General features: G+C 36.2%; 1 protein-coding gene across 1 annotated transcript in view; it reads left to right on the top strand.

The window, feature by feature from the left end:
* GPC5 (glypican 5) overlaps nt 1-24,909 on the top strand; it is a 576,169-nt gene extending 551,260 nt beyond the window's left edge. Inside the window, exon 8 of the mRNA XM_039695706.1 lies at nt 24,087-24,909. Within this exon, the coding sequence (XP_039551640.1) occupies nt 24,087-24,244 (158 nt within the window). The 3' untranslated portion in view covers nt 24,245-24,909. The remainder of the gene's footprint in view (nt 1-24,086) is intronic.
* Nucleotides 24,910-26,708: the final 1,799 nt, after the last annotated feature.

Here is a 26,708-nt window from a genome sequence, read left to right as displayed (position 1 = left end):
GATGGGTGCTAGTATTCAAGTCTCTGTTGTACTTAGGGCAGATAATTGAACTTGGCTTTACCTCTTTCCAAATAATCTACCTATTTATATTTGTTCTGGTATTTATGGCCTTGCTGCATTTTTGTGGAAAAACAACAACAACAAAAGCATGGAATCAAAGAACAAAGAATCATAGAATCATTTATGTTGGAGAAGATTATTAAGTTCATTGAGTCCACTTAATCCAGCACTGCCAAGTCCCCCACTAAACCATGTCTCATGGCAGCACATCTACATGTCCATCAAATACTCCCAGGGATACTGACTCAACCACTTCCCTAGGCAATCTGTTCCAGTGCTTGACAACCCTTTCTGTGGAAAAATTTTTTTCTACTATCCAACTGGAGGCTACTTTCTCATGTCCTAGCACTTATAACCAAGGAGGGGAAACTGACCTCTGTCTCACTACATCTTCCTTTTAGGTAATCACAGAATCATTTAGTTTGGGAAAGACCTCTAAGATCGTCAAATCCAGCCTTGGCCTGATCACCATCTTGTCAATAAGGCCATAGCATTAAAGGTCATAGTTAACCATTTCTTGGACAGCTCCAGGGGTGGTGATACTACCCCACCCTGGGCAGTTGGTTCCAATGCTTAATAACCCTTTTCATGAAGAAACTCCTTCTGATGCTCAACCTGAACCTCCCCAATCCAGTTTAAGATTTATGTCTTCTTGTTCTGTCATGACCTGGGAGAAGAGGACAACCAGTGCCCTAGCTACCCCCTGTTTTCAGGCAGTTGTAGATAGTGATAGGGTCTCCCCTGACACTCCTTTTCTTCAGGTTAAGTAACCCCAACTCCCTCAGGTGTTTGTTATAGGACTTACCCTCCAGACCCCTCAGTTCTGTTGACCTTCTCTGGACACACTCCAGCACCTCAATGCCCTTCTTGAAGTGAGGATCCAAAACTGAACAGAGTACTTGCGGTGTGGCCACACCATTGCTGAGTACAGGGGAAGAATCACTGCCCTGGTTCTGCTGGCCACTCTATTTCTCTTACAAGCCAGGATGCCACTGGCCTTCTTGGCTACCTGGGCACACACTGACTCATGCTGAGTGGTTGTCAACCAACACTCCCAGGTCCTTTTCTGCTGGGCTGCTTCCCAGTTGCTCTGTCCAAAACCTGTAGCACTGCATTGGGTTGCTGTGACTCAGGGTCAGGGCCTGGCCTTTGGCCCATACAGTTGGCCTTGGCCCCAAAGCCTTTATATTTTTCATAACACAGTAAAGAAAAAATACAAATGTGAATTTTTATTTTTTTTAACAAAAGAGTATTCTGATGGTAGAGACTGCCCTACTTACTTTTTTTGTCCATATTGAATGTTTAGCCAGATTTTTAAAGACATTTTAGTTGCCTTAAGTCTGTTGTGTCTGCAGGGGAGTGTTACTGCGTATTTTATAAAGCTTATATTCTTAGATTTCTTTTCTCCTAAAGTAACAGACTCAGTTGGATAGCAATGAGCAATTATTCCTCCTCACTGAGTTTAGAAAAAGGCTCTTGTCCAATTTCTGCTGTTGGCAGACAGTGTCTAATCCATGCTTTCTGTCACTATTACAAGCATTCAAACTGGGTGCATTTTTTTCAGTCAGATCGGTGTCATTAATTGTCACCTTACAATGGCACATAAGGAACTGTTACAGAAGGCACATAACAGAGGAGGAGATTTATTTTTAGGGCTATAAAAGAACTTACAAATTTCAAATCTGATCCAACATCTAAGACTTTATTATTTTTCATACTTCGCATGCATATCCGACAAACTAGTCAGACCAGTACTAATGTAAATACAGTTTTCCTTAATTCCTGAGCATGTTTCATTATTAAAAATAAACTTGAATTATTTATTAGCAATGAATACTCTAGAAACACCTTTGTGGTGAGTTGCATATACAAGTGATTACTTATTTAGGATTGGTAATATTACTTATTCTTGCAATGGACAATTATAAATGAATTTGTGCAGAGAGAAAAAGAGCAGCATGTGAATTTGAACTTAGAAAACTCTTGGATTAGATAGTAAGGATTTGTCTATATCTGTAAACTAAAAGTGCATGGGACTCTTAAATAGCACTAAAGCCAACTGGACAGAAAAAATTAAGCCCTCTTTCCCTCCAAGACAGGGTGACCAGACCCAAAGTGACTATTTGCTTACATGTCTGTGCTTCATAATACCTTACAGCCTGTACCTGGAAATGGGTTTGGAGGCACCATTAGTCAAAGACCATTCTGACAATTCAGAAGTACAAACCTTCTCCTTTCAGTAGCCTAAAACACTCCCTCACAGTGCTTTATTAGTTATAAAGCTGCAATAAAAAGTACAAATCAATTCACTAGAAGTGACTTTGATTATTACTTTTAATTTTTTAACTAGTTGACTTTTCAGTCAGATATTACTGCTGTAACATTTTTTGGTTTATTCATTTTGCATTTTTCTTTTTTTTTTTTTTTTTTTTGTGTCTTAAAAATAAGTTGAAGAGAGCATTCCAGAACAAAAAGAAATACTGATGCTTTTTCCCTTCATTTTTCATACAGATAGTTACAGTGACAATCAGTGGGTCTTGAAGTGGGTCTGCCAAAACTCTGCTGTTTCAACTAAAAGATAAAATGAGAATGAAGTAAACAAATTCTCTTAAAGAGCTGTTATACAATTCCACAGTGTCTCTAAATCAAAAATATATCTCCTTCCTACTGTATGTTTTGGTACTGACTTAACTCAATAGTAACTGATCTTGATTGATCTCTCTTTTCAACTGTTTCCTGCAGTTTTAAAAAATTAACTATTTTTTAAAGTACTATTCTTTTAGTTTCCACCTTGTTCTCATTCTTTCACCTCTTCCTTTCTAGCTTTATGTCAAAGTCAATTTACCCCACCAGCTAATCTATTTTTCATCAGATTCCACTCTATCATTGTTTGCTCAGCTCAGCTACTTTCTTCATTCACAAATCTGATTTTCCTATATTTTCTTCTTGTTCTAGGCTCTTCCTTCCCTTCCCCTAGTCTCATAGTCTTGGTATAAGCAAATTCAACCAGTGAATTCCCTCCTCAACAAGATATGTGTTTCCACTGCATTTCCACAGACTTTGTTTCTTGTTGCGGTGTGATGTCAGGTCTTGCCTCAGTTCCCTGGGTTTCTCCCTGAAATTACCTTTCCCAGGTGGGCTGTCAATCACCTCTCCTTTCCCCCACCTTTGACCCCTGCTGGACACTGTCTATCAACCTAGAAATTCCAAGAGAGCATCAAGTGATTGGTAGGTTCAAAGGATGCTCTCCACCCTCTGGGGGACCATTGGCAAACACCAATGGTTTCTGTCACAAATTTATGCTGTCTGATGCCACTCTGTCACAGAGGGAAGGCTACCCTTGTTTTTTTTTTGACAGTGTTCTAAGAATAGGAATTTTGGGAAAAAATATAGAGGAAAGTTTTGAACTTGTGCCCATGTTAAACAGGAAGCAAGGTCAGTTACCTGACTGTAATGATGCAGGTGGAGTTTAATCATAACAAGGAGAAACAAAGAAGGGCTTTCTTCAGAAATATTAATGAAGAGAATTACTTTTCCTGTACATAAACATACTCAAAACAATGTAACTGGGCATAGTTAGAGAATTGCAGTGGGGAAATTAAAAAAATATCATTGCAAGTCATTAAATGTCCATTTCTTTAGCTAGTGAAACACTTTCATATCCAAACGCGCCTAATGATCCCACTAGAGAAAATGTAAATGAAAAAATTGCAAGTGTTGGGGAATCAACGTGTATCTTTATGGGTGTCTCGTTCATGCATATTCAAATAATTTTGTCTGAATATTTACAAATAAATAATTGAATTTTACTTCATTCTACAGTAAATACTCAGAGATTTTTGAGTATAAATAACCCAATTCTGGCAAGCAGGAATCTTGTCACCTTTAATGATGAGTCCAGAAAGCCTTAATTACAGACGACACCAGTGCCAACACCAGTGAATATCTGATGGCAGAAAATATTAAGCTCCTTTCAAGATATCCATTTCTATTCTGGAATTATTCAGGATACACAGCCTTATTTGATAAGTATTCAAGAAAGAAACTTTTACTCAGTTTTAATAAATATGTGAATTTTGTTATCTCAATAAAGGCATTTTGTTGATCTTGAAATGTCATATACACTTAAAATCAGCATGATTCTAGTAAAATACTGTGCAAGACAGTGGAAAATTAAATAAATTTCACCCCCTGCAGAGATTAAATTTACAGGAAATATTGAAGAAAATACTATAAACACAGGTTTGACCTCTATGCAAAAGCAATTGGAGCAGAAATTAAACAAGATGCTCACTTTGCTCCTTATAGTCCTACTAGCCACTGTTCTTGATGCACTCCTCATTTTTACATGCAGTATAGAGGAACAAAGAAGGAAGTAAACCGGTTACTGTAATAGATGTATCACAATGTACTGTAATAAAAAGAAAAGGAGAAACAGATGTTTCTTGTGCAGGTATAAAATTCAAAAGAGTAATAAAGCTATCAAAGAATGTGTAATGAAGTGTAGATTAAAGAGCACAGTCTTGTCATTACAACATATGTTCTGAACTTTCATGAAATAGGATGGTTTAAAACTAGACACGTTCTCATGAAAACAAGGAGATTGAAAAGACCTGCAAAAGAAATGTTCTTTTTATGTTCTGAAAGGTACAACCTGCAGAAGGAGATGAATGTAGCATTAATGTGCTGTAGGAATTGTAGAGCTGGACTGATGCACTAACATCTATTATCCGGTTCTCTACAACTGAAAGTCATTTTGACTGAAGGTCATTATGACCAAGATGCAGGTCTTAGCAGTTCTTGGATTTCTTTCTGGTAGAAACAGTCAGTGGTAATTCTGTTAATTATCAGTTTATTTTGATTAACATTAAAATGAAAGGACTTCTTTCAAATATCTAATTCTTTTTCAGACTTTTTGGAGAGGGTTAATTTCAGTTACATATGGAATGATTAGTCCCTGATTTTTGTGCTTAAAATCATGTCTTCATGTACTTCTGTGTTAGCTAGACACAATATAGCTGTCTAGAAAATATATTATTTAACAGGTAATGGTATTGGGATAAAGGCAGATGTCAGTAACATATGTACATCATAATGTCATTTTTCATTCTATCATCACACACCACTTAGGAAGTGGCAACAAACCCTGAGTTTCTAAGTAATATCAGTGAATAACTGTAACTGTGTGATGTATGATTTATAGCAACTGGTCATAAAATATAGACAAGGAAAAATTATATGGAAAAATTATATACACATATTGCAATCCAAGAATGAGAAAATGTGAGCTAAAAAGATCTGAAAGAGAATAGTTTCATTATGTACGAAACATTAGATAGTCTTTTTGTATACACTTCCATATAAATGCAAGTGAGTATCTTCAAATTATGAAACAATCTGAAAAATTAAGAAAAATAGAAACCCATCTTAGTACTTTCAGACAACCAGCATATTATTTTCTTTCATGACTTTTCAAATGCTTCATCAACATCAACCATATTACCATTTATGAAAGCCAAGTACAGCAGCCGTCAGACAATCGCCAGAACTGCACATTCTCCCTGACAGATACTGGATCTGATAGACTTGGAAGAAATTTAAAAACATTTTGCTTCTGCAAAATGTTTATTTGGATATTAGTCTGAATGAGACATGGCTTTGTTTCAATTTCAAGTTGTCATTCAAAGAAATTGATTTGTCCACAGGCAAAGAGCAAGCCTAATTATAAACTGATCATGTCAAAGAACAGGAATATCTATGATACCTCTAAATACTGGTAAGCAGAGATGGACCATGCAGTGTCAAGATGACAACCCAGGCCAATTTTGATTGATACCAGAGTGGAAGACAACAACAGTGGGATTCTTCTACATCTGTACTGATAGGTACATAACATCTTCCAAGGTATACAAGAGTATCCAAGATAGGAGGCCGATAGGTACAACACAGATCTCACAGCAAGTCACCATTTTTCTCAACTGACAGTAAGTAGCTAAGCAGAATACCTGGCAGGGCCTGAAACAGCCCTTACAAATTGTATGCAGGCAACTGAATCACATTCAGGAGATGAGTGCTTTTGCTATCCTGCCAGATAAGTGGTTCCACACTTGAGAGGCACCGAATATCAGAAAAGCCTTAAGAAGTTGTTTATTCCCTAAGGGAATTCATCCTTTACCCTAGTTTCTCCCATGAAGTGTCATTCTACATGCAAGGAATTTTCTATAGTACTATGAGAAAGGCCTCCCACTGTAGTTTGCTGGTCTGTGCATCAGGGCCTCTATTGCAAAACACAAGTGATGTGGAAATCCATAATCTGGTTTTGTTCTGAGCTCCATTCAGAATCCATGTTCCATCAATTCCACCATCATTCTTTCTAACTGCAACAGGCTGCTTGGAAAAATTAAGGTACTGCTTATGAAATATCAGTACTCACTCATGATATGGCAGAGAGTGAGTGAACAAGCACATGTACGAGGAGAAAAAAATTTTAAAAAAAGAAAAAAAACCCCAAAACAACCACAAAACCACCTAGCAATGAATTGCAGGGAAACAGTAGAGCTGGAGTAGATGTCTAAATGTAAAGCATGTATCATGTTCAGGTTCAAATGGATGAATCACCAAGAGGATTGCTTAAAAGCACTAAGTCTAGTATCCGTGTTCAGCAATTTCAAGAGCTAAAAGCTCCTGCTGCTGGAGAGGTCTGACAGAAAAGTGCATCCTACTCTTTGGCATCAGGATATAAGAAGTTGCAAAAACTTAAAATAATTTCTGAAGATTCTAGTATTATAAAATATTTTTGACCCAAACGTGCTTCAGTTATCAATCATTTCCCTTTTTTTGCACTATTATTTCACTTTATTCAGCCCCAGATATGCTCATGAGAATGTGTTTACTTGAAACAGGATTTTCTTCTCATTGAGGTACTTTGCTTAACTTCTGCATATGCTGACACTTCATTTCTTCTTATTGCATTGACTGGCCATCATGATCTTTTCCTAGTGTCTCTCTAAATCTCAGAGATGATAAAAAGCCCCCTCATGCATTGAGATGAAATACTTCAAGAAGCTGTTTTCTCATCTGGATTCTTGGACAACCAGCCAAATCAACAGTAATCAGGAGCATTAATGGGAAGCAGAATTCAGAGATTAGTATTGATAAATTGTTTGAACAGTACTTAAAATATAGTTAGCCTTTATTACTTAAAATATAGTTAGCCTGTACCAAACTTTTCCAATACATTCAAGGGTACTGGGTTGGGTGTGCTGTGCTGCAAATGCAGGAATTACGCATGTCGTGGGAGAGATCTTTGGATGTTGGAGTCTAGAAATTATGCACATAATGCTGGGCTTTTTTGTAGATGAACACATCTCCCAGCTGAAAAGCTTCAACTTTTTATTTTTGCTCTGTTACAGGGCCTTCTTTTGGAAATCTGTCCACCTTAGCCTGCAATGCCTGTATTTTATTCAGCAATTGCTTTGAAAACAGTGGCCTATAGTCAAGGCTCCAAGGCAACTTTACTGTTCAGACTACCTTCATTACTGATTGTAAAGGTGCTTTCACTGCTCAGGCAAAATTGAACCCATCATTCAGGATAATTTTGAAGATCTGAAGCTCTGAACATTTTGATTGTTCATCTGTCTCCCCTTATCTGTACAATTTTTGTAGTGTGGATGGACTCCTGTCCCCATTACACACCTGGCACAGACAGGAGGCTTGGCTGGGGCTATTCATGCTCTGACTGGGTAGCCAGCCCCCAGCAGCCTACTCTGGTTGCCCAGCAGCAATCACACAGGGGTTTTTTTAACCTTAACAGTTTTCATCTATAAGTATTTGAAAGCCGATCTTCCTCAAGAAAAAAACAAACAGAAAACCCCCATAAACAAAACAACCAACCAGACAAAAACTCAATCTCAAATCAAACAAAAATATTGCACTTTTTAAAGCTGAAAAACTATGACATTTGCATTCTAGTTGATGTGGGGTTTATATCCATTTTCATTCAGAATTGAAACAAATGGAGAAAAGCTTTGCCTAAATATACTAATTTTTCAGACAGATATATAGTTTTACTAATGTACATGTGTACTCCCAGAAGTCAAGTTACACATATATTTAAACAATTACCTGTATTAAATATTAGAAATCCCTCTTGCCCTAAGAATTTTCCTCCAGATGCTCTGAAATAATTACATTCAGTTGAAAGTATCTGTAGTTATACTGTTGAATAAATTGGTTTATTGCCTACTTTGAATTCATTGAATATTATTCCTGTTTCTTCCTCTGTGTGAATCCTTAATTTTATATTCCTTCTTGCCAGAAACAAATTGAAATAGATGTGCTGAACACATGGAGATGAAGCAGTCTGCCCAGCAATAATTGCTTCATGACAGTTTTGAATTCTTCCAGTTCTTCTCCCTTTGGGATACTTTAGTGGTTTGGACATCATTAGTAAGAGATAGACAAAGTACTGTCTCGAGCTAGATATTATTAGTGCAGACTTGATAAAATCTAAACATTTTTGAAACAATTGTTCTTTGAATAATTAAGTGGATTCTAAAAACATTACTGACTTTTACTACACTTTCTAGTTTTTAAAAGATCACAAAAGAATTCCAGTCTTGGATAGAAGTCAGCTTTCTAATGACACTGGAAATATTTCAAGAGCAGAAGATATCCAGGGCAAGGATGTTCTTTTTAATACACTTTTTTCAATATTTTCCATTCATAAATAATAACATAAATGGTGCATATAAATAAAAACTTTCTTAAAGTAACTTTCCAGCTTTTCTTTACATTTAACAGATATCATATACTCAGGAAATTCTCTTGTTTAGATTTCAATATGAAACAAAATGCAAACAATCTCTAAATAAGTAAATAAACAAATCCATCTGCTAATAATTCTTGTACATCAGCTATAGTTGTTGTGCAAAAGAAGAATAAATTTGGCAAGGAACCACAAAACTAAATTCAATAGAGATTTTTCTTTTTTAGACTCTTCTGTAAAAAACAAGTTTTCTTTTCTCACTAAGCAAGCTTTGCTAAAATTTCAGCATTTTCGCATTTAGTGTTTGGACATAGCCAGTGTATCACTGACCTTGTAAGTCCAGTCTTGCCATCACTGGTAGATTCAAAAGTGGATATAATCCATCTTATAGCAGACTTAGTGGGACCTGCTTTGCTTTCTTTGTCTTTCTGTGGATGCAGAGACCACTGGGCCTAGGATTTCTGGGTTTGCAGTCTCGTGATGATCATGCAAACATGTTTGGGCAGTACCTCCCTAAATAGCTGTACTGCTTCTCTATAGGGAGAGTGTTGTAGGGGGTGGCCATAATTAAACCAATGAATGTGATCAAACGGTTATTATACTAATCTTGCACCTTCTCAACATATAACATGTTTAATATTAATCTTGATTTTATAACATTTTTTTTTAATAAAGAAGGTTTATTTCTCCTTCAAAATATCTGGAAATATGCCTGGGAATGCTAAAATAATTAATTACATATTAGCATAAATAGTCTTCTTAAGCCAAATGACCACCTCTAGTTGCACTTCAGTTTAAGCCAAATGTTTCAGAAACCCTGGGATATGTTATAAATCATGGTTACACTGGGACCACATTATACTGGAAAGGATACTTAAAAAGTACTAATAAATTACATACCTTCTGTTATACAAGCTGAAAATGTGGTTTAGGAAATGCAGATTTGGATAGCTGTGTTTTCTTCCTTCATAATCACTCCACAGGGCAAGAATGCTGAGCATAGCCTAGCTGTAATTTTAATATTGTTATTGAAAATTTAGACCATGAACTATTTCAAGATACCGCTTTAACAATAGATAGAAATGTCTAGAACACTGACACAGCAGTCGTGGAGGAAGGCTTCTCGTATTTAATCACTTGTTTCTCAAGTTCTTATCACCAATAAAGTACCTGCAAAAATCACCTGCTCTCCCAGAGGTACAATACCTTTCCAGGGAAAGTATTTGCATACAGGAAGACTTTGAAAAATGTCATCTGAATACAAAACATGGGGAAGAGACAAGGTACAGAATTTCTAGTGCCTGGGTGGTGCTTGGGGACATGGACAGTGCTGAGTGTAGTGCTTCAGGTAAGTGTCTGTCAGCATTCAGCTAGTAAAGCCCTATTTTCAAGAATTTATATCTTTAGAAGTTATGAATTCATTTTGATGTAAAAGTGCTCCTGACAAAAAAGCCTCTTGCGATAAGAAACCTATCTTTGAAAGATGATGGTCACTTGCAAATTATAAAAGCTCAACAAAATATGGCAAAATGTGTAAATGCAAGAAATATATAGTAAAAAATACATATTGAAAATGTTGGCATTACTTTCAATTTTAAAAAAGAAAAATATTTCAGAGTAATCCAATAATTAATTAACTTCATCAGTCTGTTTAAATCAAGTCACCCCGTTAAAGCTATCCTGTTTGCGAGCATTTATATCTGATTCCTTATAATTAGAGAGTTTTTACTTGAAGAGGTAATGTGGAAGTCTGGCTAATAAGTATTAATTCCAGTTCAAGAGGATTTCAATCTGCACATAGCTTATTAGGTCTACAGCTAAAAGGATTTAATTTTGATCATTTAGTTTGATTTTCTGCATAGTGCTGACCATTGAATTTTAATATATCAAGATATCCAAGACATCTTGATGTGTCATCAGAAAAGATGGGAATGTATAATTGGGAATGTGAAAAAAAAAGGGAAATAATGGGAATGTATAATTATTTATGCCTGTGTGTCTCCATTGTCCCATTTACTACTCCTTTTCAAATCAGAAAAAAACAGAATGAGACCAACTCACTGTCTCTATCATGCTATTTTGGGTGGTGCAGTTTAAATGTAAAACAAAATGCAGTTTTAAAGAACATAAAAATCAAAATAAAATGCAATTATAATTCTTAATTCTTGAAGTTTTTGTGTGCCCAATTAAATTTAAAAATTTCATTTATTCATGGGTTTTAAAAGAATACCAAGGTTACAATTCACTAAATATAGAAGTAAAAGAATGGGTTTTTTTACATTTAGAGTTAAATCAGTCCTTAAAATTACAATTTTATAACAACGACTAATCATACTTCCTTTGGATTTTTATTGATATATGGTGTTAAATATATTAGTTATTCACCATCTATTTATAAATCAGATCACCTGTGTGGAGAAAATCTCCTTTATTTATGCTTCCAGCTTCTATATGCAGAGAAAGTCACTAAAAATAGTTTGCATCAGGCAAGTTGATCACTGTGACAATAAAAAGGTTTAAACAGCAAGATAGCTGTCTGCTTTCAGTAACATCTAGCAATTTTGTTCACTCTGTGTACACCATTGAATATTTTCAAGCATTATGAATGCCACACTTTTCTTTTTTTGCTCTGGAAAACTGACCACATTATTGCTAAATTTGTAATATTTAATGTGTCATGGAAAGCAAAAAACATCCCTGAGAATGCAGAAAACTTACAAAATTTGTTTAAAATAGCTAATCTTTCAGACAGGGTTATTCGCAGAAAAACTCTTTTTAAAGTAATTTACTACCTGATTTTTTAAGATATAATAATATTGTCAAGATATTTTTCCACCAACCAAAAATTGTAACAGGGATGTAATTCTTGATTATGCTTCTTAAAAATTGAGATTTTTTTTATTTTATTTTGTTTACAACAACTTTATGCTTGGTACTAGTGTGGTAAAACATTAACTGCAGAACCCTGCATAGTCTTATCTCAATTCTTTATTTTTTAATAGGAAATTTAAGGTTTGAACTACAGAATCGGTTCCCACGGAAAAGAATGGGAGCAATCAAGCAAGAGGCATTATATTATTTACAACACATTCATCTGTCTTTAATCTCAATGAAAGATATGTGACACTTCAAATCAGATCTAGACTGAATCATTTAAAGAGAAGCTTGAGGAATGCAAAGACTACAGCAAGGGATGATGTGATCAAGTGGCAGGTGCACAGTTAGTGACAATATCATCATGCATTTGACTAAACAGGCTACTGAAATAATCTGTTGTTATGCATAAATGTGAGGAATTGCCATTGTTTTGCTCAAATGGATCGGCATCTTCCAACAGAATTGTGTTCTTTCGCCCAATTGGTGGAATCAGGCTTTACTGTCTTCTCAAGCCCATAATGCAGAGGGAGAGGGCTGAGATGGCTGCCTGCACCGTGAGGAATGCAGGGAGACTTCTGCTGTGTGAGGGGTACTGTACCAACTGGTCATCCAAACTGAGTTGCCTGTGCTCTATTCAGAGGCACAAGTGGAACAAGAGCCTTTTTTCAGCATCAGGCAATCCTCTGAAAAGTGGATGAGATCTCAGGATCTTCCTTGGAAGATGAGGGTGCTGAGGAAATCACACAAATTAAGAATTTCAGACAGCTGCTACTGAGATTTAACCATGGTCCCTGTTCCAAGCCTTGGTGGTCCTGACTGGCCTCACCTGTGGGTCCCACCCTTGCCTTCTTGGCCCAAGAGCCCCAAAGCAGCTCTGTCCTGTGCACCTAGACCGTCCCTGAGCTAGCTTGTAGATACAATCATTTCTAGTCCTGTCCCCTGAATGGCCCCAAGCCAATGTTGAAGGAAACCTCTTCTCCAGACCTGTTTCTGGCCCAATTTCCTGCTCTAGCCCCTGACTGGTATTTCTTGATGGACCTTGGTCTCATTCAATACCTCAATTTGCCTTGGTATGATTGAGCAGTGCTCAGAAACTGGCTCAGTCACCAACCTGGGACTTCTCAGGTGCTAAGGACTGTACCCCACAGGCATCATTGTGGCCTGTGCTAGAGTCACCCTCAGTGCCCAGATAGACAGAGCAGTAAACCCTGGAAGAATTAATCCCATCTTTCACCTTTCTGCAGCTCTGCTCCCAGAATCAGAGCTGTTTATTGGTATCTTGCCTGGCAAAGTGAGGAGACATCATCTTGATCTGATGCCTGGGCGGGTGTTGCAATTTGATACTTTTCTCTGTAAACATTGAGAGTCTCTGCTGCTCCCGAATTCCCTGCTGACTGTGGAAACCGCTGGAGCATGACTGGACTGTGCTGAACATGTCCTGGAACTCCTCCTGTGTGGAGGAGAAGCATGACATGATATAACTCATCCATGAGACTGAAGGAAAAAGAGGGGGCTCTGAGGAAAGAGAGCACACCACAAGGGAGGAGATGTCATGATTACCACTTAAGCTTACATGACATCCCCAGACTTCTAGTTTTATTGACTTATTAAAAAACCTACAGTCGGCGTTTTCAGCAGTTTAACTCATCTGCTTATTCCACTGAACTATTTTTGGAGAATTTCCTTTGTTGTTTAACTTACATTAGCTTTTAAATGTATTCATTCATTCTGTTCCAATTCTTCCTCTTTAGTCACGTAATTATTTCCACGTTTTTATGCCAAATATCTAGTTTATGTAAATTCAGTCTTGGTTTTCTTACACTGGTTGTCGGTGTTGATGATACTACTTCAGTAGCCTGCTTTTCTTAATGTTTCCATTGCTTTTTTACCTTAAGCTGTGGCCAGATTTACCAAAAGCTTTTATATACATATATATAATTGATAAAATAAAATTTAAAAAAAAAAAAAGAAAACAAATCCAACACAACTTGGCTTAATTTAGCTTCCCAAAATCAAATGCTTTAATGTTAACAAGGAATTATTTAACATTTGAGTGTGTACGAGAAGATCTAGGTAATTATCTCATTTTCTTGAAGATGCAGGCTTTTTTCACTGTAGACTGAGCATATATTTTTTTGCTTTAGGAGACAGGCACTCCAGTTCTTCACCTTTCACATATGCTAATTTTCTTCAGAGCTGCCATTTGGAGCCCCTTAACAGAGACAGATCCAATTGCCCTGAGAAGATACCTTTCTTCAGAACTGTCTGTACTGCTAGAAATAGGTATAATTTGAACCAGGTTTTGTTTTCTCTGTTTTGAACATTCACCCAAACCTATGCCATGACCTTTAATCTCTCTGTAAAATCACAAATCCTTGGTGTCAGACTGAAAAGCAAAACTGTGGTGTTCTGTAAAACAGCCAACTCATTATTCAATTGCCATTTTTTGGAAGAAGACTATTTAAAATCAAAAGCAGTTTCAGGGCACAAAGAGCTTTAAAGTGCCACACATCCAGGCTTTACTCCACTGGAATGATTCCCCTTCCTACTAATTCCCAAGAAATGATGCTTCGGCTAAGGTAAGAACATCAACTTAAAAAAACCTCTGGGTAACAAAGTCTGGGATGTCAATTATTGTTCTCAGGTAATCTGGCATACGCTTGTAGACTTTTGGTTTGAGGCTTCTGGAAAAACTTTCTCTGCTGCACTCTCTGTAGGATCTAAATCCAAGATTCCTTCTCTCCATCTAAAAGAAGAAAAAGGTGAATATGTTGTCTGCCAAGGTTCACTGTTACCATCTCCCCTTTTGCCACATGCTGATGCTTCAGAGGAAACAGGAGTATGGTGGAGGAGGTGGTCTTGGTCTGTTGATACAGTGTTTCCCCTCAGTTCCCATGACTCACCCATGCGTGGAAAAAGCATTTTTTGCACTTTGATGTATCTTTTCACTGACAATGGTACAGCTCTACTTAAGTGCAAACCTATAGTGTCCTTAACTTACATTCCACAGAGAATAGCTTTAAATAGAGGTCACCTTTCTCTCTGGTCTTCGCTTTTCAGCCCTCATCCATTATTTACTCAATTCTTTCTCTCTTGGATCAATATCTTCAGGCTAAAAACTTAAACTGTGAAAGTTCAGCTGTTTCTCATCCATCTGTGTTCCTGTTCTCTTTGAAGAGCTGTGTTGTGACTAAAATCCTGGTTAGAAAATATGTCTAAATGATCAAATTAACCAGAAATAGCAGTTCTGTTTCTTTGTTTATATTTAGGTTAATTGAGGTATCATAGATGGGCACTCAGTTAGAAGAAAGGATCAGGCACAACTTACATACTTTTAAGAAGATACTCTTGAAGTCATATAGATTTTCTTTTTATTATGGATTCCCAAATGTCCATACTACCAGTATGGGAAACAAATCTTTTTCCCTCACTATTTTTTTTTTCTCTTTTTGACATGTTATGTTTAGACCTGTTTTTACATGACTCGCATTGCTGCTAGCCCAGAGACTGATATCTTGCTTTTGTTGGTAACTCCTTTTGTCCAGTCAGTCAACCACAGCCAACAAAGTCAATGGTCAGGCTTGCTGGGCTGTAGGAGCACAGGATGATCAGCAGTTTTTTTCTGTTCAGGGATGGATGCTTGCGAACAAAACAGAAGCAGCACTATTCATGTGTTGCTGAATTAGAGCTGTATATTTGTGTGAAACCTACATATTTATATGAATTCTGTGAGGCCAGCTTTCCTAGGGAGAGGTTAAACTGCTGCAAAGATCAGGTTGGTTCTTTGAATTTCCCAGTGGTTATCTCTGAATTTAAAGAATACACATATTTTGATGTTTAACTATTTCTGTTTAGTGACTTCAGATCAAAGATCTTGTATTTGGGGGATACACTGAGACACAAGACTTCCTATGGCATTTCATAACACTAAACACACTGAGGGATGCAGATCAATATTCATCAGTAAGCACCATAGAATTTATCACTGATATTCATCTTGCCTGAAAGAAATTGAAATGCTCTGCCAGAAAGAACTGTCTCAGAAATGAAAATCAGAGAGGAAGAATTTCTGTGAAAAACTGTGGTTTTTAAAACTTCATAATCTGATTAGAAAATGCATTTCTAAGACGATATTGGAAAATTTATCCTTTTCAATTCTATGCTTTGATATATTTTCAACATAGTAGCTGAGTCAAAACTTGTGGAACTGAAAGTAAACCTAGAGAGGAAGAGAAAGCAGCAACTGAAGAGAATCTCTGTGTTGCATTTTTATTTGTAAGGAGACAAGCTGTGCTTTTGTTCACAATGAAGGAATGGAGACAAGGACATGTACTTTCTTTACTGCTCCACACTTCCTTTTTGGGTCAGTAATCCATTCTTTGATGTGGGATGAGTCAGACATCAACAGCAGGTTTTACATTTTCTCAGTCTGCTTCTGGGTGCATTACAATGTTATGATAAACTGAGAGCTTAAGTTATTTTCCAAATTATAACAGCATGGTTCTTCTTCCTCTTCCCAACACATACTAGATCCCACTGTGGGGTGGTTCTAGAAGTGAGCTCAGGAGGCAGTAAAAATCACAGATCTGATCACTCACCTTTGGGAACAGGTTCACAAGGGGGGTGTAAACTGTGCCACTGCTTGGCAACAGGTGAGTTTAGCATCTCCCATCTGCAGGCATGATAAGGAAATTAATGTAAAAAATTTTCCCTTAAATAGTTCTAAGTTCTAGAAATATGTCATTAAATCTGCTTTTCAGGAAAACTTAACTACTTAATGTATCAGTATTTTGGGGATTAAGTTAATCTACAGACAATATTTCTTATAACAGACGGTGGAGTGACTGGAATGGCTGGAATTCTAGGTAGACTGATATGATAAAAAATACCAAGTTACTTGAACATCTTGACAATGGAAAATGTTTTAGTTCAGATTTATTTTCCAGAAAATAGTGATTTGGGTTTTTTTGCTACTTTAATTTTAGAAGTAGTAACAAAATAAACAGTAGAATAATGAACTGCTACAATGAAATTGTGCCATAAATCAGAGGAATCTGAATGATTAAAAAAAAAATTGAAAAACATTTTATTTTTTAATCACCCTAACTGGTAATAATCTTCCTCAAATCTAGTTCACACATTCATTTCAGGAGTTTCAGTTCAAATTCATCTCTTTCTTCTATTCTATATGATTAGTTTTGTATAAACAAGAATTGTTGATTATAAATCTCCTACAGTAAAAAATGGAGAAAAAAAAAGAATAATGGGTAAACTGTTTCAAAGGACAATAATTTATATAGGACATCTGGACATTTGACTCATAGGAAGGAAACTAGTACTAATAAGAAGAAAATTCAGAGAATGAGGAATTTGCTTACGTTTACACAGACTGATTTATGCGAGTTTGGCCTTATTTTAATTTTGTATTGATTACAAAGCCTTTGCATAGGTTAATGATAAAGGTTAAAACTCCTTCAATAGTGAAAAGGATTGAAAAGATGGATTTCTTCATTTAAAACAGGCATTATTGGCAGTGCTGATTCCAGCACCCTACAGCCTTGAAGTTATAATGAACATGTCTTATAATGAACATGGATTTAGAAACTATGGCCCAAGAAAGCAATAGGAATAGATCTAATGAAGGTTATTGTGGTTCTCTCTACTTCAGACATAGTTATTTTTGGTCTCTGTCTGGGAAATAAACCCAAGTCTGTTAGACACGTAAGACTTGCTATTTTAGTAATATAGTTTTGACATATATGTTATTTATGCTAAAAGTGACCTACAAGTTTAAAAAGTACATGTTAGCTATTTCAACTAATGATGGTATCGCTTTTTGATTCTTAAGAATGTGAAACAAATGGAAATATTTTGGTCTGTGACACCATTTGTTTGTGTTACATTAACTCATAAAAGCTTTGTTTTCTCAATGGAAATACTGAGTTCATTAATGTATAATTTGAAACAAATGCCACTGTCAACTTTGAAAGAAAACTTTCAAATACTGGACTAGAGACTTAATGTCTGCTGCTCTTTTAGTCAAAATTACTTGCCAGACTTTTGGTAAGATCATTGGTTACACTCTATTTCTTGTGTATACAGGTTTCATAAAATATGCACAGTTAAACATGATATGTTGGATTCATTTCCTAGTATATTGTTAACTATGCAGAATTTTCTTGTCTAATACCATTAGACAGATTTCTTAATTGGTTTCTAACAATAACAGTAATACTATTCTTTGTTTGTATGTGAGACTACTTGCATCTTGATACTCCCTCTACAGTTAAAATTGCTATTTTATGTTTGTGTATTATTACAATGGACATACAAAGTTGAAAAAATGAGGATTTTAGATAAAATTATTTCCTCCAAATAAATGTTACAGAAAATTTCTTGAGTATTTATGCAGTTTGGTTGGTTTTTAAGTGAGCACCATTTCTCTTTTCTGCATCACCTTGTAGAACATAGCTCAGGTTCAACTTTTTAGTACTCAGAGTTCTCCTTGGGATCTGATACAGGTTGCATGGGCTACTTAGGACCAGCAATGAAAGATCAATGACTGCATTTCACTGAAATAAATGACCAGCCAGTTGCAGAAGTGAGACTTATGAAGACATTGAAAATCTGCTGCTAGGTTTTATATCACATTATAGAACCTGCTTATGATACTAAGCAACACTCCAAATGTAAGTAATTTCATTGGCTATGTCTACATTGTCAAGTAACTTAGCTTGTGAGTTGTCTCTTGGCTTCAGCTGTGCTTACCCATGTCACATGCACGTTTGTTCACTTGATGCTTCAGGTTTTAGCTTTCATGGTTTTCAGATTCTGTACTGCTTTAGTGTGTGGGTCTGGGCTTCATATTAGATGATAGTTAAGCTCTCTTCACGGAGTAGGTAGACAAAACAATTCCTTCTCTAGCTGGGGACTGTTGGTACACTCCAATAGGGGACCAAGGACAAATGATTCAAATCTCAGCTCAAGAGCATAAACAACAGTGGACTAAAGAGAAAAAAACAAGGATGGGACTTCATGGGTTAAAGACATAATTGGACAATTAACTCCATGGTGCTAATGGACCAGAACTTATAAAAGTGTTCCATTTTGTGACCATTTTTGGGTTCACCTGAGCTGTAGCCCTGGGTGGGCTCTTGTGCTGCCCAAGGTATATCCATTGCGGCCTCCTAATAAATACCTACTTTATTCAGCTCTGCCTAGTCTCTGTTCCAGGTCAGCCTTCACAAGGCATCACACTCCATGGCTGAGCATTAAGGAAAATGATCTTGGTCACTCCAAAGTAAACTTCAAGTTCTGTGGATAATTCATTCCAAGGATTGCTTCCAAAAGGCAACACAAACCAGACGGCTGAAGGCTTGAGTTTCTCTGCCCTGCAGAGACCCTCAACAGCAGGCTTTTTATTTTCAAACACTTTCCCTTGCCTGGATATCATATCCCAGAGTTTGTAAGGCATTCCTTCAGTTTCCTGTTATAAAAACAGCACCTGGTGGGTTGCAGCAGAGCCTTCATATTTATTTCGGACACTTTGAACTAAAACAAACAAACAAAATGATAACTGGATCTCTGAGCCTGGGAGATCACTGTGTGTGGCTTAAAAGACATGCAAGGCATTGTACAATATCGAGGAGGTTTGTTTAGCAGTTTCTTCTAGGTATTACTGTCCCTGAGCACAGCAGGCATAAGCCACTCAACAACACTTTGCCTGAAGGATCTCCTTCTGGGACACATATTTAACTATGTAAATGTAGCTGCAATGATGCTTTCTGTGCTTTAACAGGAAACACTTTCATGAAGTACTGCCATCTCATAAATGTTTGCACACATCAGATATTGGCTACTTTCATGGCAATATGCAGCCCTTGATCCTGCCCTTCAACACCAGGTACTGAAACTAAAATTGATTAAAGTCAAGGGTTTAGGTATAAAAGTGAAAATATACTACTACAGGTGAAAGAGTATGAACTTGATCAATATTTCACCTTTTTTATTATTTATTATTTATTTTCCTACTTAAAATTTCTAAAATGTAATCTATTTGCCACAGGTACATGATCCAATATTTAGTTTTCCATCAAAGATATAAAGCTTCATGATAGGGGATATATTGGGAAACACTCTCTGGTCACTCAGTGTTGAACCTATTATGTAACTAAGTGTAGTGTTTGTCTGTTCAAATTCAGACCAAATATGTACATCTGAATATTCTACCTTCTTCTGCATTTCCTTATTTCTCTGTGTTCACTGTAATGCAAGTTGCTGTAACTAACTTTGATTCAGTTGTCTACCTAGAAGGGCGAAAAGTCACTGGAGATGCTCTCAGATGTCTGACATCCTTAAAGGGTTTTATAAGAATCAGGCTATTTTTGGACAAGCAGCTGTGTAGAGTGTGCCTCCTGTTGACAGAATGACAAAACTATCTTTTGTCTCCCTAAAAAGGAAAGAAGCCCAGAAGTTTCTTTCATCGATTGGGTGAAAAACCACCTAATAGGACTTTGGAAACTTCACCTCAGACTTAAGGATAGCTAATTAGATAGAAGCCAAAAAGTCCTGCTTGGATAATTTAGTAGAAAAATAAGACAACAAAGGAACTAAGGGCTTTTGTGTTTTACTAGGAGCAAGATCTTTTTCACCTGGCTCAGATTTTCTGTTTGTTATTTTGCCTTTTATTAAACTTTTTTGTTTCCAACACTACAGCAGAAGTCATCCTGCTTATTTCTATGCCTCCAAAGGTAGCTGAGCTATCTTGGGTGTATTATAGACCTCTGAGAGCTTATTAGACCTGGCTCGAGGAGGCTAATATAACACAGCTGTATGCCAAATGTGATGCCTCTCTTTCCTACACCTATTATAGACCTCTGAGAGCTTATTAGACCCGGCTCGAGGAGGCTAATATAACACAGCTCTATGCCAAATGTGACACCTCTCTTTCCAACACATAAAATGGCTGTAGGTAGCTGTTTAACCAAATGAATCCAAGGTATAAATTTAGACTCTACAAATACCAATAACTAAGTAGAATTATTTGCCTCTCACAAGTTTTACAATCTTCTTAAGCTCGTCACTTCTTCATCAACATAATGCTACATTTTGCTGCATTTGGGGTGGTGCTCACACTTACTTAACACTTCTGACACAAACTGAACTGTTTAAACAACACAGCAAACAGATGAAATTTTGCTCTGTCAAAGTATGAACTTGTGTTCTGATGCTGTAATATTAATCACAATGTTTGTGGAAATTCTTTTGCTAATTATTTTTTCTAAACCAGAGCAGGACAATACTTTAAATTTCAGCTGTTTACACAGTTTCCAAGCTGATGCTGGGGACATGACTGCGATACTTGTCAGCTTTGCTTTATGCAGACTTATGCAAACATGGTATTTGGATTTTAATTTCCAAGCTATTTAACTTCTCCTCTACTGAAATTATAAATTTCATCAGACAAAAAAATCCCCCTGAATCTCAGATGAGACTTCTGAATTTTACCATCTTTCCAGTCAAAATATTAGTTCTAGTATGATTTTATTACTAAACTAGACATTTATCAGTAATTATTTTAAATACTTGGGAAACTGAAATGCCTTTTCTGTAACATAATTCCAGCTTCAGACATGTGAGGAGACTAAAACCAAACAAGTTTACTTTATTTCTGGTCTGTTCTGCTAAAAATGATTGGATATCTCTCATTGCAAGTATGCTGTGAACTGTGGAAGTTAAATTCATTTACAGGGAAGGATCACTTCTTTTACAGATTATGATATATGGAAGGTGGCATATATGTTTAAATCCTGATTCATAATGGACAACAGAATCTACTAATTTAAATAAAAAGGATAGTCTAGGTTTAGGAATTAAATCTATACTTTTACTTATTAGAACTAAAAAAACCCCTAGCAATATAGCACAGCTCTGTTCAAATACGCTGTTTTAAAGGAGAGGGTTTTTTCAGTGATTTTTTTTCACCAGATGATATCTATAGATATTTTTTGGACTTCTCATTTCAATAAAGTCAAATTGTGGCATAGATTTATGGGGCTGAATAGGTGACAGGTTGTTGTATGTATGTTCTAACAGTGTATTCATTTGAGATCAGAGATTATACATAATGATTTATGGCATTTTGATGGATCGAAGGAAAACATATGAAAACCTTTTTTTTTTTTATAACACTGCTTGCATGGGAACTCCCAAAGTCTACAATTTTCATTTGAGGCTGGAAAGAAAAAATAATTCCCATCAAAAGAAATCCCTATTTTCTGATATATTGTAAATTAAATTTTCACTAGAAATTGCACCTGGCTGTCACTGATTATTATCTAGTCACATTGTCTTCAGATTCAAAACACATCCAGAGGAAGTTGGTTATTTCTTCAGCTGCAAGATCTAAGAATATTTTTCATCTTTATATGATTTAGCTTTTATAATTTTTTGTCCTGCATAAGGCTCAACCTTTCACTACTCTGATAGTGTATCTGTTAATACTGGAAAAAGTTACTTAGTTATACCTATAGCACTTACTGAACTGCTTTGTTTTGTAGACGAGAATTGAATTTTTCACTTACTGAAATTAGTCTTTTTGAACATGAGAAGACCTCACTAAAACTCTGAAGAAATTATGAAAACATTTTTTTTCTTTTGTTCTACTTAAAAACCTTCCCCCCCAAAAAAACCCCTTGATATATCTTGATGGTGACAATCCACCAAAATACTTCCAGTGAAGCATTGGTTGACTTATGTTTTTCTACACAGGTTACTGAAAGCACATGATGAGGAAAAGTTGTATTCCTTCCTTCTCAACATCTGTTCTGTCACTCTTGCTTCTTGTATGTCCACTTGCATTGTACTCATACAGCTAATTTTCACAAATTCCAGGCAACAGAACGGGATTGATAAATCCACATGAAATATCAGGGTGCACTGCTTAGTACAGCAGTGAAGATTAATTCATTCTAGCAGTTTGGTTTTTTTTTTTAAAGCATCCAGCAGACTTTTTCAGACAGTATGTTTGACTTTAGCTGACTCTTCCCTTAATGCTTTTTTTCAAGACTGCAGGAAGGATATTTGAGTACATACAGCAGAAGTTCACAAAAAGCAGCTTTCAAGCTGCTTTTAGAGAAAAGAGTACTTTTAATGCAGGCACCAAAAAAAATTGTTCTTTTTAAGAATGACTGTCCTTTGTAGCTTCTGCTAAACCAGCTTAACAAGAAAGACAACACCATGACTAAAACATTTATACTTTGTTATAGACACTTTGAATAATAATAAAAAAAAAAAGATTCACAAGTTTATTAATCTTTCCTAATGATACAGAAAGGAAAGAAGCACCTAAACAATGAATACTGATGCAGAAATTCAGACTGTAAAATCAATATATCAGCTCAGTAGAGCTGAGCTTTTTTCTAATGCTGCTGTTCCAGCAGTAGAGTTTACCTTCTGAATTATATATGTATTGACCTAATTACATAAATATTGACTTTGCTTTATATGAAGCTTTTTTCAGCCTTGGTGTAATTACAATGTCAATATTTGTTGTATGTAATAACACTGAATTTAGACTTGTTAATTTTGATTGATAGTGGCATGCCACAAGTTATTATATGGGATAAGACAGTTAGTCTACAAGCATGCATAGCAGATACAAGTAGCTGACAATGCTACCAAATTTCAGTGTGTCTCTAAGACCTTCTGTTTCCCAAGTTTAATCAAGCAGTGGAAATATTAATGGGTGGTTACATCCTTGTTCCATAAGAGTACCGTTTTGAGGTGGAGAAATATTTACCCTGGGAAAAAAAAAAGTACAAATATTCAGCTGGGAACTCAGTAAAAGGGTTCCTGTTTAAAGTTAGCTTTAGAAGTTTTCCTTACAATATTGTAAATCTATTTAAATTGTGCCAAAATTGAGGTTTTTTATAGCAACAACTATATTTTTCTGCATAACTTCCATGAGTTATACATTATTTTGCTATAATATTGGGACTCAGACACAAGAAATTTCACATTAAATTATTTCCTATTTCTTCAAATCCAAGAAAGATGTGAGCAGTGGACTTTTAGGTACTACTGGGACTTGCAAAACCATTAGATTCAGTCTGTAAATGGTTGTTGAGACATATTTCTACAAGAACAACTTTGTTCAGAGTTGGCAGACCTCAGAAATGCTTTCAACGATGAATAGCCATATAGTATAGTGCATATTTCTAGATGCAATTATAAAGCATTTGAATTTGGCAGTAACATGAGAACTAGAAACCAAACTGTAACAGTCTGTGCACTGATGATATTTAATTTTTTTCTAGCTATAATATGTTGCCAGTAGTGACAAGGCATGCATCATACTGTATTTTCTTATTTGTCTCAGCAGGGATGCCAGACAAGACGAGCCTCAGTGACGTAAAGCAAATCCATCAAACCAACGATGGCAGCACTTTAGACACAACTGGAGCAGGATGTACAGCAATGGCCGATTATATGACATTTATGCTGATTAGTTTGGTAATACCGTTTCTCAGTCTTTGGTAACTGCTTATTTCTGGCTTGATATATGTATCTCACTGTCATCTATTTATCCCTACTCACAAGCCTGGAATAAAGGATCTGGTGAATGTAGCAATATTTATGGTATCTTGCAGAAGATCAGCTAGTGATCTTAGCGCAGAATATTAACAAAAAGTTTTGTGCAATATTTTACCTGTTTTTGTTTATTTTAACACCTGTATAGCCGTAAAAAGTCATGTTTTCTTTTTTAATATTTTATATTGAAAAAAAGTTGTTTATGGTAATCTTTCTCTTAAAAGCAATTTGTAAAAAAAGAGTATTACCAAGTTTGAAACTGTCTCTGGAGATCATCTAGACCCTGATGCTCATAGTAGACTCACTTCTTGCAAGTTTCCTAAGACCAAGTTCAGTTTACATTGGAATGTCTCCAAGGAGCGAGACTTTACTGACTCCCTGGGCTAATGGTACTAGTGCTTCAACACTCCTAGGAGATATTTTTTAGCTGCTGTATCTCAGTTTGTGCCTCTTGCCCATTTTGCCCACTGAGTCCTGTCACAGCACCAAGAGTTTTTTCTCCATCTTCTTTGTTCCCTTTATCAGGTATTTACACATCTTCAAAAGATCCCACTCTGCATCTTTTCCCGGCCAAACAGACCCAGCTGTCTCAGCCACTCCTTGCACAAGTTTTGTTCCCATACCTTAAAAATATTCACGCCCTTTGCAGGAATCCATCCACTATGTCCATGTCTCTCTTGTCACTATCCTTCAGAGCTCAGACCTGAACATAACATTGTAGATGTGTCTGACCAGTGGAGAACAGAGGGGAAGGATGACCTTCTTTGACCTGCTGATATTTTTCTGATTCAGCCCAGAAGTTGTTGGTTGTCTTTGCTGTGAAGGCACAGTTTGAGCTCCTTTTCAGCTTGGTGTCCCTTAGGACCACAAGGTCCTTCTCTGCAAAACAGTTTTTCAACCAGCAGGCACCAGCCTGTACAGGTATATGGGGTTATTCCTCCCAAGGAACTTTCTGAGATTCCCATCAAGCCCATTCTTCAGTCTGTCAGGGTCCCTCTGAATTCAGAATTATTTTTTTATAGTTCAGAAAAACCTACATGTTAGATACTATATATTATATGATAGCTGATTTTACCTAGGGATAGCATCAATGTTAAGATTCAGTGTTGGATTAAGGTATTTTAACATATATGTCAACGTACAGATATTTACATATGTGTTTTTTAAGCTGTAACTGTAGTCATTGGATTCCAAAATACCAAGAAGTGCCAGTTGTGCTGCCTAAAAAAACCCCACCTGGTGTCCACTACTGTTCTGAATGGCCTCAGGTCTTTCTCTGGGCAAGTGACCCTTTGTCAACACAGTCAGTGAAGCTCAGTGCATTTTTCAGCTCATATAAAGGCAGATACCCAAAAAAGCAACTCAGTTGCCTGAAAAGGAATTACTGGTGCCACCTAAGATTTCTTGGAGTATCCAAGACATTCTCAGGGGACTGGCATATATGATTCAGGACTTCTGAGATATTCCAGAGGCTTCCTTAAATGGGAGCCATGGGGACTGGCTACTGGCAGCTGAGTGGGACATCTTCAACTCAGACAGATCTAGACATTCCCATGTGGGCCCATGAATCATACACCAAACCTCCACCAATATTACTGGTAGCTTAGATACCTGTTTGGAGTGGTGACACATGAATGTAAACCTGAATCACAACAACCCCCAGCTCAAGTTCTTATGCTTCATAAAATGAGGCAAGCAAAATGTGCCACAGTACTAATTTATTACTGTTAAAAATTTTGATGCATCTGCCATTACTAATTCTTGTGTCATTTTAACCAGGAAGTATTTAAGAATATTTTGTAGTTACTTCTCCTGTAGAGCATTTTACAAGAGGAAAAAAACCCAAACACTACAGTATTGTATGTATTCATATGATAACTAGAACTCTTTCTAGACAAAAAAATGTTAGTCTTATATAAGACTAGTATAAGGAAATATGCATAAATATTTTTATTCCCAAATGTATATGTTAGTCATTAACGTACACAGTATAACATCCAGTATAATAAATAGGTAAACTGACATAAAAGTTAGAAAAGCATGTGAACATTTCTATGAACAATTGTATGCCCAGATAAATATCATTATTAGGCGTCTGTGCCAGTGTGCACATTTTCCTTGACCTCATTTTTCCTTTCCAGATGTTGCAAATCAATCTTTCAAATTCACTTGTCTTGTTTACTTGAAATTATGACATTGGAAATTCAGGGAAGGAAAATGTGAATTCATTATTTTCCTTTGTAATGTCAACTCACACTAGTAATCAATTTCAAATTCACTTGTCTTGTTTACTTGAAATTATGACATTGGAAATTCAGGGAAAGAAAATGTGAATTCATTATTTCCTTTGTAATGTCAACTCACACTAGCAATCAATCCAGTTTGGCAACTTTATTTTGAACAGTGACCAGTA

Source organism: Passer montanus, unplaced genomic scaffold, assembly GCF_014805655.1.
Source record: "Passer montanus isolate IOZ18808 unplaced genomic scaffold, ASM1480565v1 scaffold92, whole genome shotgun sequence".
In the NCBI taxonomy this organism is placed as follows: domain Eukaryota; kingdom Metazoa; phylum Chordata; class Aves; order Passeriformes; family Passeridae; genus Passer; species Passer montanus.
This window is presented reverse-complemented; position numbering and strand designations above follow the sequence as displayed.